This window comes from Opisthocomus hoazin, chromosome 2 (genome assembly GCF_030867145.1).
Source record: "Opisthocomus hoazin isolate bOpiHoa1 chromosome 2, bOpiHoa1.hap1, whole genome shotgun sequence".
NCBI classification, from domain to species: Eukaryota; Metazoa; Chordata; class Aves; order Opisthocomiformes; family Opisthocomidae; genus Opisthocomus; species Opisthocomus hoazin.
The window spans coordinates 8275270-8297188 of NC_134415.1; the positions used below are offsets into that span (position 1 = coordinate 8275270).

A 21919-nucleotide genomic window follows, 5' to 3' on the forward strand; every position below is an offset into this window, starting at 1 on the left:
TAGTGCAGAGTAGAGGGGAAGGAGAATCTCCCTCGCCCTGCTGCCCACACTCCTCCTAATGCATCCCAGGATCCCATTGGCCTTCTTGGCAGCCAGGGCACACTGCTGGCTCATGGTTAACCTGTCATCCACCAGGACACCCAGGTCCCTCTCCGCAGAGCTGCTCTCCAGCAGGTCAGCCCCAAGCCTGTACTGGTGCATGGGCTTGTTCCTCCCCAGGTGCAGGACCCTGCACTTGCCCTTGTTGAACCTCATCAGGTTCCTCTCTGCCCAACTCTCCAGCCTGTCCAGGTCTCGCTGAATGGCAGCACAGCCTTCTGGTGTATCCACCACTCCTCCCAGTTTGGTGTCATCAGCAAACTTGCTGAGGGTACATTCTAACTCTTCATCCAGGTCGTTGATGTAGAAGTTGAAACAAGACTGGGCCCAGTACTGACCCCAGGGGGACACCACTAGTTACCGGCTTCCAACTAGACTCAGCGCCGCTGATGACAGCCCTCTGAGCTCTGCCATTTAGCCAGCTCTCAATCCACCATGTACAGACACACTTCACAGAAGAGGTGCAATAAAACCCACACAGAACAGATCTTTGACTAGTCATTAAACTGCAGGAGAAGTACAACAAAAATTAAAAAACGTCTGTATTAACAGCGAAAGTCCTATGTATGCAAAAACTCAGCTTGGGAGTGAGGAGGTGACTGATGACCCCGGTGTCAAACAACTGAACAAACAAATCCTCTCACTGAACACGAGAGTCAACAATTGTCACATCAAAGCAAAAACGCTGGCACTAAAACTGGGAGCTGATCAAGAACCAGTAGCAAGTGGAGGGCTGAATTTGCTCTTGCTTGCCCAGATGTATCTCCCAGTTAAATCCGTACCAGTTACGCCTACTGAGGCTGAAAGGCAGAATCAAACTATTGCAACTCTGATTCTGCTGAACTTCAACACATGTAAATATCCTTTGAGTGGCCCCACTGGAATTATTAAAATTTCTCCTGTCAGTCTCAGATCAGTGGTAATTAACAACTCAAGTCAATGTTTCCAAAGCTTAGCATCGTTTGCTAGTTACCAGTCTCGTCCGTGGTCTATCATTTTGCAGGTATAGGAGTGTTTTAGTCAACTGAACTACAGCCAGACATGATGTAAACAGGTAACACTGAAAGTTTTATTCCATCTCACTTCCGCTGAGTCCGAACTTGAGGCAGTCGGTATTAGAAGTCAGCAAGTATCTTCGGGAGCTTGCTTTTGCATTTTCAAACTATCTGAATTAACGCGAATCAAAATTCATCTCCTTTTTCTCAACCGGCGCCGCCCTGAAGATCTGAACCGGCCAACTTTTCCCCTTCTGCTGAAAAAGAGGATGAATTAGAGTTAATCACCAAGAGGAAAATCAGGCCAGCGTACCTGCTCTAGCTCATCTTTATATGCCTACTGCACCGTACCAAAGAGCGTTTGCTAAACTGATTCTGCAGCTTGACGTCATTTTAATGAACACGCTATGGTTGCTTAATTAAACTGTTAGAAACAAAATCAGGGATTCACAAACTATGGCATTTTATTTCAGAGGCCTTTGCTTACATTTGTACAATATATTACATAATTCTCCATTTTCTGCAGAACCTAATATATATTTTATAGCTTTTTTCTACAAGCTTTTCCTTCAATGTTTGTCAACAAATTTTTACAGTCCTGTACAATTCTGAATACTTTGAAACCATTTTCAATAAAATCAGTTAACCTTAAGCACACACTACGAAGACTGAAAATGCTTTTCTTAGAAAAGTCAAATGTAAAGGATTCTGACACTCTAGCATCTACAAACAAAATGCTTTGAATTCTTACATGTTGTATTGCCAGAAAACAAAGAAAAACATGCCAGCCCCTATTTCCCCAGGCAAAACAAGTACACAGAACTACAATTAAAACAGCTGGAAGTTGGTTTTGGAATTTGTACAAGGCATTTAAAAAATTAAATGTCTACCACTCAGCTAGCTATTTATTTTAAAAACAACTACCCTTTTGTGGCAGCCACAAATTATAACCTCACACCTTAGTCCATCTTGAAGTCCCCTCTTTGAAGCTCGTAATAAAATAAGCATTACAAATGAAATATTTGTTGCTTTAAGGGAAAAGAAACATTTACAAGAAAACACAAAAATATAACTGTTATAATCCATTATGAATAAATATACACTTTAAACTGGCTAAATACAATCTTTATACATTAAGATTTAATACAGTTTGTTAGCCATTTTCTTTTTCATAATGTATTTTATCAAAATTAAAAAAAAATACTGTTTTATAGAAAAATGGCAAAGTACAGTAGTTTCATTCCAATTAATGGGTTCTTTAAACCCAGAGTAACCTATTTAAGCCTAATTCAAACCTGTAAACATTAGTCAGTCGTCTTTTGTTTTTTTAAAGGAATCCTCGTATTTGGTTATCAGGACTGATGTCAAACATCCCACTAACTGCAGGTTTTGAATTGAATACATGTGCTTGACGTATACAATTAAAGCCACTATGAGGTGACTTAGCAGTTAAAAAACAATTAGCTTGTACAAATGAAAATAGGTTCAATATTTGTCATAAATAAATGGAAAAATATCAAATGTTCCAGCTTTAACAAAATACCAGGGAATACAGTAAGCCCTACCACATGTATTTCGACCAGCCCAACAACCACACGCTTATCGTGCTGTCCCCGCAGCAGGGAGCAGCCTCCGTTTGCCACAGTGGAAGGCCTCCGAGTCACCAGACTTACAATTCCCAGACAAGTTGGAAACAATTATTGCTTGAGGAAAAGCAGTTTGTTGTACTTTTTCTTCATAAAAGTGCACTTAAGTGCAAAGTTAGCTTGTCAAGAAACAACTTTAAATACAAAATAGTGCTTGTCTGAATTTTGTGCCACTGTGCAGTATAAAAATGAAAGAAAAAAAAGAAAAGAAAAAACAAAGAGTGGCCCTCAGCAGCCATTAAGTGCAAAGTGCTTTGGCAAGTCCTGCTGTCACCTGCACTCAGCTGACACTCCGTTCTGTGATGAACTTGACATAGATGGTTCTGCTGAAGTTAACATAACGGCAGCCGTAATGGAACTAGAGGAGTGTGAGGAGGAGGAAGATGATGTAGCAGCAGCACCTGCACAGGAAAAGGAAAACACAGGCTATAAAAATTTGCAATTTAAGCAACAAAAATGTCTTCCCATTCAACAACAAGCACCGGTATATAGTGGCTCCAGCAACTAACGCCCAGCAATTCAGAAGAAAAAGCCTCCCTTGCCTGGTTTTTGTGGGAAACCCCCCGAGCGACAGCTTTGGCCGTGCCCCTCGCAGCCTGGCTCATGGCCGGCCAGGGACGCAGAGCTCAGCCCTGAGCCCCGAGCGGAGCCACCCGCTCCCTGTCCGTCCTGGGGGAATCGGCGCAGGGAGGGCCTCGTCCCAGCACCGAGCCCGCACACCCACCCCGCTCCGGCAACCAAGCGGCAACCGCAGCCCCCGTCTGAGGGCTGCAGCCATCAAGTCTTCTTCCAAGCGGCATTTCAGTCTTTCTTCTGGTACTCAGAGAACTCTTAAATGTGCACATAAGCCAGACATGGAAGAAAATAATCTTTTTAATGCTGCTAGAAGCAGGCACACTAGAACATTCCCCACAGCAACAGGTAAAGCAGCTTCAGGGAAAGCAGAGATCCAGCTGATGGTCTGCTTAAACTGATAAAATACATCACTTCTCCTAAGGGGAAAGCACTAAGTAGACACACAAGCAATACTACAGTAAATTATCGTGTAGCTTGAAGAAAAGCTCTAAGTTATTAATAACCTTAGATACTTTGTTCACTGCTTAGAAAGGTTTATTTGTCTGTATATTTTTTCTGTATGAAGTAGTTCTGCCTAAACAAAACTAAATGGATCGCACGCTGTTTTAATGTTTTTCCCCTTACGCAGTCACTGGATATCTGAACTGTACCTTCTAAAGATCATCAAAGAACTGCATACAGTGTGTTTTTTTAAAAAACAAACAAAACCAGACTCCTAATGGCACACTTCTCCCTAAAAATTATCCAATTCTTGTTAACGGGACATGCAAATTAGCCCTCCAAAAGCAGAATTCAGTTCCCAGCACTTACTTTCCCGCTCTTTTTTCTTTAAGAGCTTTCTTCTTCGGTCAATGGAAGCCACCTCAGATTTCAAGGACAGGTAACGTTTCCTGATTTCCTGCAGTTTTTCTTGGAGAACTGTTATGCGCTCAGCGCTAGTCAAATTTTCCAAGTCAGCTGCAAGTTAAACGATCTCTGTTAATTGCTGTATCGCATTATTGTATCTGAATTTCAGTGAAGTGGGAAGTACTCAAATCTTAGTGATGTGCTTCCAGGTGGCAGACAGCAAAGCCACGGAACACAGCAACAGCAGCTGCTGTTTGTTACCACAAACCTTGTTGTTTTTTATTATTTTTTAAAATATACCACCATAGATACACTTTTTTTTTTTTCTTTAAAAGGAGTCAGAGAGGAAGAAAATGCATGCAGTCCCCTCCCTATAGGAAGGAAAAGAAAAACAAGTAAAATTAAGACAACTGATGAAAACACAGAGGCCAGAACTAGCTTTGAGCCTGTTGCTCCCAGTCCTTGCTAGAGCTGGGTTTGGCCTGACACACCAGGAAGGTCGGTCCTGCCCGACTTGTCTCAGCTGTTACAAAACAAGCAGGTTACAACAGGAACCGAATAGCTGTGAGGCGGTTCTGATCGGGTCCATGGCGTACGGGCCGTAAGGTGTAACTACACGGGACCTCCTCGCTGGTATCCCACGCGGGGCCGTAAGGTGTAACTACACGGGACCTCCTCGCTGGTATCCCACGCGGGGCCGTAAGGTGTAACTACATGGGACCTCCTCGCTGGTATCCCACGCGGGGATGTCGACGGACACGGCCAGCTCAGGAGCTGCCCTTCTGGCTGCTTCCAGTGGGGGGGAGGTCTCCAGGAGCTCCCAGCAGCATGAACTACCTCAGCTCAGCCCCTTGGCCACAGGTAAGCCACACTGGAGACACTCCATCTGAAGATACTGAACAATCATTTAAACTACTGTGGGGCACGGGATGTGCTTCATCAACCTGTAACCAAGGTAGCACCAAAGGACCAAAAGCCACACCTGTATCAGGCTGTGGGAAGATGAGGAAAGCTCAGAGATGCTGCAAGTGTCCCAGACCTCTGCAACAGCAGGAGGTGTGTGAAACAGCATTCCAAAGCCCAACTTCCGCCAAGCAGATTTAGCACGTGCAACGTAGCCGAGGTAGAAAGAAAAGACAGAGCAAAAGCTCTTTGAATGTGTCGCACAGGAAATCTGCCCAACGAATCTCAGCTGGCCAGTAAGTGACAGTAAAGACCTATTACCTTCCACAGTCCTCAAGAGCAGCAGAACATAACTGGACTGCGAAGAACTACTAGGAGAAAAATAGTTTTAAAGTAGAGTAACACTGAGATTTAAGGCTGGAGAAAAAAAAATGCAGGGTCAGATTCTCTCACCGCAGAACAGCTGGCTAAGTGGAGAACTCCCTGGGCATGACAGAAGTGCTGCTGGCAAAAAAAATTTAAAATTCAGTTGCTGTGTTTCCAGTGTGCTGTGCCAGCTCTTTCCTGTTCCCACTGTAGGTGAAGAACAGCAGCCTTCACACAGCCTGGGACAGAGCGCAGAAAAGCGCAGAGCGTAATGTTCTGAGAACTTCAGAGGCTTGCCAGACACTGAGGTCACCTATGAATACTGAACGAGATACTACGGATTACTTGAAGAAATAATTTAAATCAGTCACACCACAGGTTCGATTTGACCTCTAAAAGCAAAGAGAAAGCAACTCATGCGATGCTATGCATCCACAGTTGGTACTAAGGACAATTTATTGCTGACTAGACAATTAAATACCCAGACGCTCTAAGAGAGAGGGCTAAAAATAGCAAGGTTTTGTTTTTAAATAATACTTTTCAATTGTTTGCTTATTGTTATATTAAGGAAGGAGGCTTCAACCACCTAATATTTTATCTTGTTTCTTTTCTCCCCACTCCCAGTAACGCTGCAATAGCACACACACACACAGAGGCAATTAAGAAGCTGCATTAATAAACTACTGAACCATTTTTCAGGTAGACAAATGCACGATCCCTTCAACACTGCTCACCCCTAGCTATGCGGCTGCCTGTGGCCCAGTGACACAAACGCTGAAAGTTCTTATCGCTAGCAACAGTAAATATGTCGTCATCAAATCAATCAGGTAAGTGTCTGAACAGTAACTAGAGAATAAGGAGTAAACCAGCAAGAAAATATCAACACAAGCAGCGCACAGAGTTGGTAACGCTCACGCCAGAGTAACAGCTCTGCACAGGATGGCAAGAACAGCAAGGCAGCACAGGGGCCGTATTGAAAAACAGTATTGGAAGAGTGCAATAGCGGCAGTTTCCTGCACTGCAATTGCAAAAACAACAAAAAAAAAAAAACAAATCAGGATTTATCACAAATTTAAGGAAACTGAGGACAAACTCATTTTAGGGAAAAAAAATGAAACACACAGAATTCAAAAAGCCTTCTTGTACTATACCGCAAGACCGCACTGGGCGTGTTTTGAAGAAAATACTCACACATTTGAAAACTCCATTTGTAAACTTTGGGCAGACGATTCTTCTGTTCTTTGAGATCAGACTCCTTCTCTCCATTTTTCCCACATTTTCCTGGGGATTGTGTTCTTGCGAGTGATTTGCTCTGGTGAGATTTCACGCCAGCAGAAACAGATTTTGCTGACTGAGACTTGGCCACACTTTCACCAGCAGATAGTTCGTGACTGTCACTGCTGTTTGCTGAAGAAGCAAGAAGACAGAGTGTTACCAAACAAAGCAACCCTCCTGCCCAAAGCTTATCAGAAGCTACCCCTGTGCGGATTTTCATGTCACAAGAATTTATTTGACCAAAATCCTTTTACTTTCAAATGATACAGTCCACCCTGGTATAGCAGCTTAGCTCTTTGCACCACTAGCACCAGAAGACAGGACCACAAAACAGGTCGGCAGCGGGGCCCCGCTGTTCCCACATGCTGCGAAAGGGGAACCCTGCACTGGGAACCCCGTCCCGCCAGCTGCTGCGCAGGCAGGTTCACAGCTATTGCGTGGGCCTGTGGGAACCACACAGAGCGCGAGGGAGGAGGAAAGCAGCGGACTGTGGCTCCACAACCCACCCTGCACACTGACGAGCACACCGCTGGCAGCGTGGGTGCAAAGGCAAGGGGCTGGGGTAGGGACACGCTGCTACTAAGGAGATTCTTGAAGACAACCCAGTTGCTCAAGGTCCGTATAGGGACGGTACACTCTGCTCTCTGAACGGTTCAAAGCCAGCACCACGCTTGTTGCTTTAGAACCATATCCATAAACAAGTTGCCTACATTAGAAAATAAGGCAAAGAGGCAGTCCACCTGTCGCTGTAGGTGCAAAAATTGTCCATATATTTCTGCTTATGGGGCTACACTTTTTCCAATACAGTTAGCAAGACTGATTGTTACGTCTTATCTCCTGTTTATCTTTTTTTAATATTAATTTCTAACCCAGTATTCAATACATACAAACCTCTATCCTGTTTCAGAGGTACTAGTTACAGACAAGCTTCTCCCTGTACTCCTAAGACATGTGTAGCAGGAATGAGAGTAGACGATTGGCTGCCTTCTTAGCCTTATGTCACCTGTACTTATTTTAGGTGTTCTGTGCTAAATTGACTAGCAATAATTTGAGTGACACCATCTACAAAAATCCTCAGACATGATGATCACATTCTTTAATTTCAGAAAAACATCTTCAGCTGACCCAAACCAGAAGAACTTCATCTCACGCTGAAATAACTTTAACTATAAAGCAACAGGCTGAACTGAACACAGTTCTCTAATCAAACCACTCAAAGGAAAGTAACGAAATAATCTGTCTGAAAGACATGATTAGTAAGTAATGAGTGAAAGGACAAAGCCTGTTTAGCACTACAAAAATAAAACTCGGGTGGAAGCTGGGGCAAGAGAAGTCTAGTCAAGCACTGCAATAAAATGCCTAGAGAAGCTGCGGAATCTCCATCATTAGAGTTGTTTTTAAAAACATGGTCAATTAGTATTTATCAAGAGACACTTATGCCTCAGTTGTACCTGCCCTAGGCATCGACAAAACGAACCCTGCAAGGCCCTTCTGGTTCTGGTCTTTATGATCTGCTGATCTGCACTGGAGAAACCCAACACCAGGATCCACGTGGTATGAAAGAGCTCGGCTGGCTGCAGAGCTGCCCTTGTCTGCTGGCTTAAACCAAAGGCACGAGCTGAAGCTGCTACAAAAGTAGCTTTAATTGGTGTACCTGAATTTTGCAAAAAGCATTTTTTGCTCACAACTGACTCCACATTTTACCTGTTCATTGCCCTTATTACATATGGCAGTGGCCCAAAGTCTAACAAAAAAGAGCACATACACACCAAGGACCGTACGCGGTACAAGAAACAATTCTAGCTTTGAAGTGCTTGCGTCCTGACAAAAACAGGTTGAGAAAAAGGGATAAATTCAGCAAGTGAAAGGGAACAAGGGCAAGGCTAAAAATGGTGTATTAGTTCTGCAAATTCGGTTTGTTACTTTAATTCTTGAGGTGAGGGAAGGAATAAGGATTATGGAAGGAGATTAGTGAAATGGAATGAAAAAGGAGGAGAGAGGAGATCAATGAACACGAAGGAGTGGTGGGGTGAAAGCAAATACCAGACCAGAAAGTACAGACTTTTAGTAAAAGCTGTTAAAAGGAAGAAAAATAGGCAGGGCCGAGGAAGAGAGAGGAGAAAAGGCATAGCATATGCTTCCTATCCTTGCTTTGACTGCGTTATTTTACAGCTATCCTCCCGGTTTCACTCTCCAGCTGACTGTTCCCTGGTATTTTTTATTACCAGTGAGATGAGGCAGAAACTGATCTTGCTGTCTCCTGAACACGTGTGCATATGTCTCTCTAACACACCTCTGCTTTTATTAAGCTTCTCTTCCCCAGTACTGTGGTTTCTATTCCAATTAGCTTCTACTGCTACAAAAAAGCTGCATTATTTAAGATGTAACAGACGATACAGGAAGAAAACAGAGCCTATATTTTTTCTGGAATTATTCTCATATTTGCTGCTGGAAGAGATATTAACCTCTAAAATCTCATCTTGCAGAAAATACAGAGTATAATTTCATCCAGGTCCCCTCTAAAACACTCAGCACAGATTCCCAATTCTAGCAAGTATAAAATACTCATCTTAGTCTTCCTGAATTACACGACATTAAGGACCTCTTCAGAAATAGGCCCAGAAATAACACAAGACATTGAAAAACACTTTGGCATTCAGCAAGAGTCGTGTCTTCATTTAAACTGTATTAAGAATTCCCCGATGAGAACGTTTTGTCCCAATACATTTCTTCCCAGACTTCATCTCCTACTATCGTTCAAACCCATGACACGGTACTTTCACGCATTTCGTTTCACACTGAGCTGCTGTACTTACTGGTTTTACTCTTCTTTTTGTTGTTCACAGATGTTTTGTGGCTTCTTTTCTGCTTTTTTGAGGAGCTGCCTCCTCCCTGAGTATCTTTAAGTCTTTTTTGGCCAGTACAGACTATAATTTAAAAAAAAACAAGAAAGAAACAGAAATTAAATAAATACTTGCACTTCTGTGGTTTTTTTCTAAGTCTCAAAAAACCACTTCAGAACTTAAATTTGTAAACAACAATGTGACTGTTCCTGCCTATCCTTAATACAGCTCAGCTTTCTACTTCTACTGCCAAGAGGAGGTGAAGGAGGATGGAAGGCAGACAAAGCTTGTTGGTTAGAGTGGACATGTAAGATGATTGTAACTTCCCCACACGCATCATCAGAATTTCGCTTGAACCACATGGATTTGTATTTTTTATGACACTGTAAATTAAATAAGAATACATTTATTTGAAAAATTTATTAACTACTGGACCTGAAAAATGTTGAAAAAAAGCCTGTCACACTTGGAAGCTGTGAGAAAAAAATGAAACTACCACCTGTGATCAGTAATTACACTAATTGAAAGTATTAAAAAGAAATCTTAGATAACGTTAAAAAACAAGGCAACAAAAAAAAGTGGCAAACAAAAAACCAAAGGAAAAAGTCTACTGGTATTTGTGACTATAAAGGGGAAAAAGTTGACAAGGAAGACAGAATCTAGTACACCTGTTAAAAGAGCAAATTTTAGGAGTTGTTCAATGTTCTTCCACAACCATCTGACTTACAGATTAAAAATGACTCCTGTAACAAAACCTTATTAATTAAGAAACCTGATGTTCTAAAACAGGCAGCATGCTCACAAAATCAGAGAGGAAGTGAAGGTGTAATGCACGTAAAAGTAACATGTGCAATAGTGTAAAACATTTTTCATTAGGCAATTAATTTCCTTTTATACAAAAATATGAAACAAATTAATTTCTAAACCTACACATCCATAATTAGCAAAGCAATACAGGCGTGTTTACTGAGGGCTACATATTTACCTCTTCCACACTCTCTCCTTGGTTTAAGGAAACACGTTTTGTTGCATTCTTTCAAAAGAACAATTCAAACAGAATGATGAAGGTAACGCACCTTAAGGGCATTTTGAAAAATTCAGTTTATTATTAACTGAAATCTGTTGAGATTAAGAAACCACTTGTGTCATCTCACATTATATTCAGATATGTATTTTTTTTCCTTTCTATTCAGTTTTTAGGCACTTTAACACAGTGCAGGTAGCTGTACCTTTGATGGAACTGTAAAAGAGCCAGTGACTTTCACAACAAAGCTTTTGGATTCTGCCTTGCAAACAGTTAAAAAGCAGGCAGCAGTACACTGGCATCACGTGCACAAGCGCTGGCCGTGTTTATTCTCCCCTGTTCTCTAGTGGTCTCAGGATAAGAACTTCAATCTGCAAAATCACACCTGGAAGTCAAACATAGCTAATGTATCCGTGTTGCTACAGTAAATAGTCCTTACACAACGTATTACAGTTTGCTCTGGGCATTTCTTGCCAGGTCTGGTACAAACCTTATTCTTACATGCTTCATTCCTCATTGAAACCATCACAATTCCTAACGAAAGGCCAAGAAACTTCCTGGCAGATTATATTTTATTCACTAGATGATCACGCCATTTCCACACACCTGAAGTAGACACAGCAGGCTACTCCTTCCTCCAACAACTAATTTTCCAGCAGTGTAACCGTAACAGAACGACAATACATCAGCAATGCTAAAACGAGGGCTGGCTAGGCTGAAGACAGCTCTCTTTACCCTTTCCTTTACCTTTTTCAGTATGCTCGGGCTCTGGTTGATTGCTACTACTGGAGCTGACGCTGGCATCAAAACCCGTTGGAGAGATATTTCCCTCCGACTGGAGGTCTTGCAGCTCCCCCGCGACACTGTCCACCTCTATTGTGCTATCCGTTTCACTTTTAATGCTCCGTATCTCTTCTTGATTTGGTGGCAGCATCTCAGAGACAGTGACACTGGACTGATGCCTACCGGACTCCGTGACGGTGACAGATGAAGGCGATTCAGGAGTTGTAGGAGGAGTGTTTAGCACTGAATTACTGCCACTGCTTGGAAATTCAACTTTCTTTTCACCCACTTCAGTCGGCTTCTCCTCAACAGGTTTAACATCCATACCAGACGGCAAAGATTTTTCAAGTTCAGAGCTAGGCAAAGAAATGTCTTCTTCTGCAAGAGTCTGAAGCTGCTCCTCTGCTGCGGCATCCTCAGGAGCAGCATGTGGAGGGGAGGCAGCAGCTTCAGTGTCAGAGTCCGAGAACAACTCCTTCAGCGTTTTCTTTGGCCATTGTCCCTGAAAACTTGACCAGACATCTTTTTGATCCTTCGCTCTGCTGTTCTCAAGTCTTTCGTCAGAGTTATTGAGAAGCTTTATCCTTTCCTCTCCCACTTCGGAAAATCCTGAGTAGAAAGTACTTGTCCTTAGAGACTTGCTTTTCTCCTCTAGTCCATTGTACTTTGCAGTTGGAGTGATTTTCAGCTTAGATTTGTCTTCCTCATCATTACACAGTGCATCCCCAGGAATTTCTGAAGAGGTGAAGCAAGCATAGAGCACATCAATCCACAAAATACAAACTTCTGCAAAATTAACCACAACAGAAATTGAAAGATGTGCTTAAGACAAAAACTCTAAATCCTTCTTACGGGTTACAAATACTACTATCACACGCCCTTTTTCCAAAGCCCAGAGCAGAGACAGTATTTTCCCTGGTGAATCCACAGTCTGAATGGACAGAACAAAGACACTGGATAATCTCTAGCAAACCAACCCGATGACCAGCCTGGAAAAAGGAAGTGAAAGCAATCGTGAAAGGCACTTGGAGAAATACATGAACAACGAGAGTGTGGGACAACATTAAGACAATTCAGGGTCAAGAATAAAGAAACCAAGAAAAGAACACAGTTATAACGGAGAAGGAATCAACAAGAAGCCCATTCAATGGGAAAAGACATGGATACAAGGAAAAACAATGAGAACTGCCTCCAATATATGGGTAACTCCTTGATTTGCCACTCATCCGTTTTTGCTGGCATAACTAGTTTAACTCTTCTCATTCTACTTCCCATCTGTCATTCTCAACTCCTCGCTAAAACTCACCACCTCTTTAAAAATGATCATGTAACCAGTGACAGAGACAAAAGCAATACTGTCAATGAAATTCACTGAAAACATCAAAGTTGAAGCAACTGTTTTAAAAAGGTTTACTGAAATATGATGAACTTGGAGAAGAGCTCACTAACAGAGAGAAGATACCTTGAGAAATGTTGCCTCAGGTGTTTTTCTTGGTTTATTTGTTTTAAGATAGGCAGGATCTTAAATTCTACTCTAAGACTCAATCTGAAAGCAAGTTTTACACAACCCTTTCAGTGTGTTTGCTTTTTTCTAATTAAACTTTTATGGTAGGCATTTTCACCTAAAGTTCCAAGAACTCAGTCACTTAAAACGGACTTCTAACACTTGCCTTTCTCATCATACCTTAGAGCTCAAAACTACACTACTTTTATAATAAGAGGTATAAAAATTTGCCATTTGAAATAAAAGCCAAGCACACCACATTTAAATAAAACAACCAAAAATCAGGTCCATCAAGTCCTCCTCTCAGTGTATTTATTTTGCTGTGCCCTTCAAAGGAAAGTTGAATACAATAGCATTAATCATTCCAGTTTAGGAAAAAAAAACCTGTAAAGTTTTGAGCAAGCAGCTCTAAAATTGGAGGAAAAAGAAACAGTGAAACATTAGAGCCTTATACACTTAGAAACAAAAAACAGCAAGTACCAGGAAAAAAAAAGTTAATCCCCAGCATGAATCTATGTGGACTTAAATGATAAAAGAATTGCATACAATTAAAAGCATTTCTGGAAATTACTGACGTAATATGGAAAACATTTAGTTTCCAAAATATTAGAGGCTGTATCTCAAATTGTGCTTTTGTAATCAGAAGTTAATTACAGATTAATTATAGCACTAATAACAGTGTCATTATCATCACTGCTAATTGCTTTTTTGTTTCTCATTTCCTGTGAAACAAAGCCTAGTAGATTATGTTGACTCTTATTCTACCTACAAATTTGGAACCCAGTGGCCAACGTCATCCAAGTTCGAACAGGTCTGAAAGATTATTAAATTCATACAACTTTCACAAAAATTGGTGGTTCTCCAAACTACCTATATCATACACTATTTCATTTGCTGGAGGCATGCCCTCAACTAAGGATGAAGGGAAGCAGCTAGTAATCATAATGGTGCTGTCAATGTGTGGGAAGGGAAAAAGAGTGTCAGGAACAACAGACGTGCTGATAGCAAACCTAGCTTTATTAATGCTGTTTCTCAAGGCAAAAAAAATCCAAACCAAACATGGGTCCTAAAAGTTACATCAATCAAAAATTAAAAATTTAGAAATAATAGAGGAAGCAAAAAAGTTTTGCTGTGTATCAAACACAAAAAGGCTGGCAAAACAAAGGATGTAATTCTTAAGAATTACACTGTTAACATACACTAAGTCCACAATACCTGTTGAGAGAAACTGCGAATATTGCTTTTGTTCAAGGGTCATTTCTGAAGACAGTGTTAGAATTAGCCAGACTCAAGCATTGCATCAGTTGTTCTACGTTGTCATTTACTACTGCTGAAAGGCTATTCACAGAAATAGAAAATACAATACCTTGTAGCCCATTGATGATAGAAGTAATCTCTATGGATTTAACTGGAGCTTGTTCAGTATTTTTGGCTTCAGTGCTGTCAAGTTTGGACCCAGTCTCTGGTGACGCGCTGGTGTGAAAGGGAGGTTTTGACAAACGTTGCGATTTGCAGTTTTTAGGAGAGTACTCCTCATCCGTCTCTTTGTCGGCTTTATGCTATGTGAAAGAAAAGATTAAAAACTCTTCTCATCTGAGCATACATCTTAACACAGATTACCATTCAGCAATCCTTACAGCTATCTTAAACATTCAACCTGTAAAGGAAAGCTTTCCTCTTTGTTTACAAGTTTAGAAATACCTTTCTACAGTCCATGCCAAAACACTTCTACCGAAGACAGGAATTTTGTCAGCGATAAAACAAACGAGAAGGCAAACCCAGCCAGCGCTCTGGGAGCAGTGGCAGCGCAGAATGCCAGGCTCAGGACTGACACCCTGCTCTGTCCCAACTGCCGAGTTCTAGAACTCCGCTGGGGTTCCAGAGGTTCCGACACCCTGCTCTGTCCCAACTGCCGAGTTCTAGAACTCCGCTGGGGTTCCAGAGGTTCCGACACCCTGCTCTGTCCCAACTGCCGAGTTCTAGAACTCCGCTGGGGTTCCAGAGGTTCCGACACCCTGCTCTGTCCCAACCGCCGAGCTCTAGAACTCCGCTGGGGTTCCAGAGGTTCCGACACCCTGCTCTGTCCCAACTGCCAAGTTCTAGAACTCCGCTGGGGTTCCAGAGGTACCAGGGTGCTGGGGGCGGGCAGGAGGAGCACCGACATCTGTGGCAGAAGGAAAAGCTTCCTTGCATCCCGCTGCCCAAGGAACGTATCATAGCCTAAGCCTAAATATCAGTTTTAAAAGAATGAATTTTGAAAGAAATGCTACAAAATAAAATGATCGAGTCACATACACATGGACTTCGCCATAGGTTTGCTCTCTAGAATCAACAGAGAGAGATCCCAAATTTCACCCTCCCAGAGCTGGCTTCCACCACTGATGATAAAACATCCTTCTTGTTTTGTTTTCTGTGAAAGCATATATAAAATTCATTTAAAAAAAAAAAAAGGGGGGGAGGGGGAGGGGAAAAAGGAAAGAGACGCTTTCCCCACCCCAACGTGAAAAAAACAAAACCTTGATGAAAAAAGTTTGTTTTTAAAAGGCTAGGAATTCGCTTTTACTGTCAAGCATTTCTAGGCCAATCAATAGGTTAGAAAGGATAGGGGGAGAATTTAAGATATTTAAACCAAAGGTGGGAGGAACAAGGGAGAAAAAGGGAGCAAAAGTACCTTTATTTTCTTTCCATGCTTAATTTTTGGTACATTTTTATCAGCTGGTCTCACTATCTTGTCTGCCTTTATCCACTCATCATACCTAAAAGCAAAAGAAAATTGTACACATTTATGGTTTCAAGCAGATAATCCCGACATCAGAAGAGAAATTCATGGAGGAAAAAAGAAAATTATTAGCCATATAAAAACTGAATTGGAATTTGAATAAAGAAGTAATCTGAGTACTTTTCAGCACAGGACGTTTCAGCTAAGGTTCAATTCTTCATATGCTGGGACATACAGCATGATTTTTTTTTTAATTTTTTTTTTTAATACACTGATGGGTCAGAGTGAAAGCTGGTATTTTTCCAGTCTGCACTTAACCACAGGAAATCCATGTATACAGGTAAAACAAACTACCAGAATGATAATTCTGTATGGATCTCCAAGATGTATACTTACGTATACATAGTGTAAAACCTAAACAATAAAATACATTCTTAGAACAGCCGACAACCTGACCCTAAATTACGTCCTCCTCTACCGCGTGACAGAGAAGCACCCCGCAAGCTGCACAGCGCACCAGCTGCCAAGCTGCATCTGTACGGTCTGCATGACTCAGACCAGAGTCCTTTCTTATAGAATTGCACCTTATTAAAACAGGAAAACTTCATTCATCACTAATCTTGCTTTAGACAGCCTGTTCACAAACGAAAGAAAAACCAAAAACACTACGAAATAAATTCTTCAGCTCTCATTATGAGAGGTATGTGCTTCCAGAAGACCTGGGTTGTTTCACCGCAGCGTCGCCTTCCACACTTGCTTATCTCAACTCCCTAACGCGGGTGTGGGGAGGAAGGAGCTAAGATGGGGAGGTGTTCCTAAAAGAGTTTGCACAGGCTTGTTTGAGAACCAACAGGAGGGATTTAATATGAAATTATTATTTACTTCTTTTTGAAAGAAGGTTTCACAGGAAAGCTTGGAATGCCTTTGGAAGAAACATCCCCTTTACCTCACCAAAAGGGAGACAAAGATGAGTCAGTAAGGAGAGAAGCTCTTCTGCCTTACTGGTTCAAATGAATGCCCGCCAGAAAGGTGGGTTTGAACACGAAGGAAGGAAAAAAGGAAGAATGAAATTGAATAGCTATATAGCAGAAAAAAATAATTGGCACTTTGCATGAGAGTATGTACTGATTCTATTACATCCATATGTACTGACGGCATAAACCATAAAAATAAATATATATATATATATTTAAAAAATAGAAATAAACCACAGCATATTCTCAGAGATTGTGTATTTGATCCTCCACAGAAGTACTAGAGGGGGAACAAGGAAGAAGGCGTACTTTCCCAGCCTCTAGATTTATACCAGCAAAGGTACCACTTTCCTAGGAAGACAGGTGACCCCAGGGAGCTAGCAAGCCTTGGAAAATTTACGGAAAAGTTCCAGAATGCCATCTGGATCTGCTAGAAAGGAAGAATAAAACGTTGTCTTTGGCTGTGATCAAAGAAAGGAGATTTAGTCTAATAACCAAATACTGGAATATGGCACGAGGACTCTGGGGTTTTTTATTATTTTTTGAATAATTCTCCCCCTCACGACACACGCTACTCTCAAGCACCTGAAATTTGGCTACACACGTTCCTTTAATTTCCGTGGCTGACTGTTACGTATAAAATTTGTGTATGGTTGATGCTTCAACAAACAGAGCCACAAATTAGCACTTTCACATTCAGATTCCTGAAGGAAAGAAAGAAATGTTGAAAATAGTAATCTTGGTTTGAAACACTTGAAACATGCAAGAATAACGTGTCTTGCGATACTGTATCATACGACACACAGAGGTAAAACAACCTAAACTCTTTTCCAACGTGCACCCTCTGTCTGCAATTACTGGGAACGTACTGCAGAAGAAACGCACCTCAAACACTGATACCATTAACTTTTCTTTGCCCTGGCAGCTGAAAATTAAAATTGTGACAGAAGGAACTGGCACTGTAGGCCCCGCGGAAGTTTGAGTTCCACATCAAGCATACATAATTCAGAACATGACTGGCCTGTTCCAGGAAATACAGTTTCTCTCATAAGCTTTTTCTGGTTAACACGTGGTAACGTAAACAGTTCTCTCTAACAGGGTGGAGCCTTTCGCCATCCCCCTTCGCTCCAAGGCAGGCCCCACTGAACGCTACAATTCTTTACCTTTATCAGAGACATGGATCACCTGAATCCCAGCAGCTAAGAAGATCCTTTAGCATAAAATAGTGCACCTGTACAATACTGTTAAGCTGTATTTTCTATCTGTTTAAAAAAAAACAAACTAAGTCCACAGTGGTTATGTCACTGGTTCCAGAGCGTTTAAAAAAAACCTAACAAAGATGAATACCAAGTTTACCAAATTCCATTCCGAGTACCCCAAAGCGGGCGCACGCGCGCGCACACACACACGCACACCTCTTCTGAATCCCAGACCAATGCTGAAGTTACCTTGTGATAAGAAACATTAGCAGTTCTTTCGGATTCCTGCTCGGACTTACAGGTTTAAAGAGCAGGCCATTCACTGGCATACTGACCAAAGGGGGAAACTGAAAAGTCAACTTTAAAGGGTAGGAGACGACAGGATTAAAAAGCTGCTGAGTGATTAGAAAATCCTAGGTCAGTACATCCCATGACCTAATGTCGCAGTGCTTGTCCCTGCTGAACACCAGAAGTAACCTCCAACGCCCAAGGAGAGGGGGGAATTGCTACCTATCCAAGCAAAGCAGTTACTTTTCCAGGTTGTGACTGACTAAAAGCCAAATCAAGTTATTACATCATACAAGACTTGTCTTCACAATACTAAAATACTAAAGCATTTACATGCTGCCTTAAGCTCAGCCTTACCCATTCTTATTGTCAAATCCAAAAACTTAAGTCATATTACTTGAATTTTAAAAATAAGCCACACTTTGCAGAGTCCACACGCAGTCCTATAGCTAAATCTCAGTCACTGGTACCTTTTTCAGTGAAGAATCCTACTCTCCCTGCCCTTTTCAGAGGGCTCTTTCAAAACACCATGTAAGAATATAAACGCAAGTCCTGCTCCCAGAAAGACCAAATGACTGCCCTCACCTCTCAAATCAGTGCAAGTTTACTGAAAATGTTTTTCTTATCAAATATCTCCCAGTCACAGAAATAACACCTCTGATATCAATCCGTGTATTTCTTTAAAATGCAGAGTTCAAAAAACAGAATCTTGATTTCTCCTTTAAGAACCAGGGTGCTGGGATCTCCAAGGCGAAGACTCATTTTTGACTCCTCGTTTCTTCAGATTTAAAGTGGTACTGCTCAAACAAAACTCTGATCATCTCACTCACAGCATGTCTAACAGCGTAATATTTTCTCAGAAAGGAAAATAACTTCTACGTTTGCATGTCAATTCCAAAACAAGGGTTTAAAAGCAAGAAATGTCTTGGAATGTACACAGCAATCCTCAGCGAGTACGATGCAAATTTGAGCAACCTATGCTCCTAAGGATGTCCTCCCTCATAACGACCAAGACACTAGCCACGTTCCAAATCCCACCTTCAGCAGGCTGCATCTCCCCTAGTATCTTGATTTCATAGCCCACTACGCTTACAAATGTTGCCTGAAGACAGTCTATGTCAAAGATCATATTCCTGTAGATCGATATATAAGCAGATCAAAATTCTACAAGAGATCGGTATCAAAACCAGCAGTATTGAGATGTTCCTCCTCAGCAGTGGCTTAGGTGGCTAGATGCAAAGACGTGTATTCACGGAGGGAGAGAAGTATCACGCTTTTGTAATTGTGACCTTTGCTAGCAGATCTTGCTAGCACTGAATAAATGAGATTTGTCCTGCCCTCTGTCAGAGGTAGGATGGCAATCCAAGTCCAGATGACAGAAGAAGGTCACAACAGCCTCAGATTTTCCAGAAGAGGAAAAATAAATAAAGTACAGCAGAACTGCCTCAGACTTGGTTTTTTTTAAAGATCTATAAACACAGCAATAAAGTTTACAAGATGACAGCCGAGGACAATGAGCAGATACATTGAAACTAAGGAAAAAAGCAGGAGACTTGGTAATCGGCTTAAAAGCCACTCAGAAGCTTTAGTTTTCTCTGCTCTTTTCAAAGTTATGTCAAGTTTTACATGGCAAAAAAGTGGTCCAAAATGGCAAAAAGACATTAATGCTTCAACTTATTTCTACTAATGCCATATTAAAGACAACAAAAAGCATACACTCCTGCATATATTAAGAAAAGCAGAAGAAGCCACTAGGCTAAGAAGAGTTTTGTTTGGAAGCTTGAGGCAGGCAGCCACGGGGGAAGGAGGGGTGGGGAGGGGTGCACAGGGGTGCACATCGGCTCTCAATGAAATGCAATTATTTGCTGCACACTAATTTGCCACTAAGGATCTTGCACTTCTCTTGCTAAATACCAGACTGCTAGTGCACTCTCTGCTTTGCTGAGAAGAGTGTGTGTACAGACGCAGCTAAGTGCACTATTCAAATACTGTATGAGATAAAATTGGCTTAAGAGAGCCAGAGGAGGAATTTGTGAGTGAGCTGTCACTTGTTATATGGAGAGATCTAAAAATAAGATGGGGAATGAAGGAAGCCTTCTTTGAACAAGTCACTTTAAGATGATTTTCTAAGTAACTTAAGTACTGCATTCATATACTGTTAAAAGTCTAATAGTTTCATACAGTACAATGACCTTCACAGAACACCAATACCGAAAGTTTAGGACTCCAGATGTCTATTCATTTAGTTTTTAAAATACACAAGTGTATTTTGGAAGTAATTCAAGAAGTAATCACTAACTAAAACTCAAGTTACCTCACGTTCCATCCACAGTAGTGCACCAAGTAAAGGACTTCTCCACCTTCGATGTCAGAATCTTTAATACTAGCTTCATACATTTTTTTATTTTTCCCTCTTCCATACCGCACTTGGACTTTCATGCCTGGTGGATAGCATTCAAACTCTTCTTCCTCATTGTTATTGTTGTCTTCCTCCTCCTCCTCCTCCTCCTCTTCCTCCTCCTCTGCTTCTTCTTCATCTTCATCTTCTTCCTTATTCGTGTCATCTCTTGAAAGGTTTAAAAAATTGTAGAGTTAATATGAGATACTTCATAAGCTTTTCAGTTCCAAACCACATATATTGATAAATATTGTGGATGCATTAGAGATTGGGAAACAGCAGGCTCCAAATACGTGAAACTGCACCACAGCCGAGTAATATCAGCAAAACAGGATACAGCAATACACACAAAATCCAGTGACTGTAAGTGCAAAAATGACTTGACTAAAAGAAAAAAAAAAAAAAAAAAACACGTTGTGGAAATTAAGATATGTGCTACATTTTTGTAGCTCCTTCTTCTGCCAAAATCTCTTTCTAGGAACTAATGCCGATGATAATGAGCTCGAGCTGGCAGCTCTTGAAGCCTACTGCTCGCTGACCGAGCCGTGAATTTTAGCTGAATGGGGGAGAAGGGATTGGTAATGGCTGGATGTGTGAGGCTTTCTCAGCCTCGTGCCTATGCGAACAGACAAGTTTCATGTACCCACACAAATATACAGCTTACTCTCTTTTCCATAGGTACGCTTCGTACTAGGATAAATCCCTTTACACAGATATAATCGTATCTCTGCTGGGGCGGTGGAGGGCTGAATTTAACCGTACAGGTTTAATTACAGCAACGGGGCTTAGATGTGCTGAGAAAGGTTCGAGCTGCTGCACTCGTTTCCAGAGCACTGCGAACGTCCAAACTTTTTTTCTGCAGGACGCAGAGAGGAACCTGCAGTACCGACACACGCTCTGCACAACGGGCACCAGTAATGTCACCACAGTAAGATTTGTCACCTACCCAGCTTTTCAGACAGGCCAAGTACAGGCTGAAGTCGAAAGCCCGTCTGTTTCGGCATGACTGCCAGCAGTACCGACGTGACGCTGGCTCGGCGCCAGGCCACAGGCACAGGGCACGCCTTCATCCCCTGTATCTACACAGCCCCGCCAGCGACGCTCACCCCCAGCACCCCGACTCCACTAATACCCTCGTACGGGCCGCACCTGATGGCGATCCCTTCATCCACTCTCCAGCCTACGCAGAAGCAGCTGAATATTCGTCAAGCCCCTCCACACGGGTAACTGTGGCTCCCAGACAGCACGACAGGGAGCAGCCGTCACTGTCACCACTTGCAAGTAGTTCACAAACGGGTACCAGTACAGGCTCAGCAGTTCACAAAGCTACACCCTATGCAGTTCAGTTGCATTTGTTTAAAAAACGTCAAGCGACAACAAGAACTGAAAGTGCTTGTAGTTCTAGCTACAATAAAGAAAACAATTAACCTGCAGAACTTGTCGGAAACTTACAACCCCTTTGGGTGCTTCAGTTTAAAGAA

At 41.8% G+C, this 21919-nt stretch overlaps 1 protein-coding gene across 1 annotated transcript; it reads right to left on the reverse strand.

Annotated features, from left to right (window-relative positions):
* Positions 1 to 624: 624 nt before the first annotated feature.
* Positions 625 to 21442, reverse strand: LOC142364542 (AT-rich interactive domain-containing protein 4B-like). Its single transcript, XM_075444203.1, has 10 exons — positions 21385 to 21442; positions 20355 to 20604; positions 15532 to 15616; positions 14227 to 14419; positions 11321 to 12091; positions 9523 to 9633; positions 6623 to 6838; positions 4127 to 4273; positions 3015 to 3141; positions 625 to 1351 (listed from the first exon to the last, which is right to left on the reverse strand). The coding sequence occupies exons 1-10, from the start codon at positions 21440 to 21442 to the stop codon at positions 1288 to 1290; spliced, it is 2022 nt and encodes a 673-aa protein (XP_075300318.1). The 3' UTR covers positions 625 to 1287.
* Between the last annotated feature and the right edge of the window lie 477 nt (positions 21443 to 21919).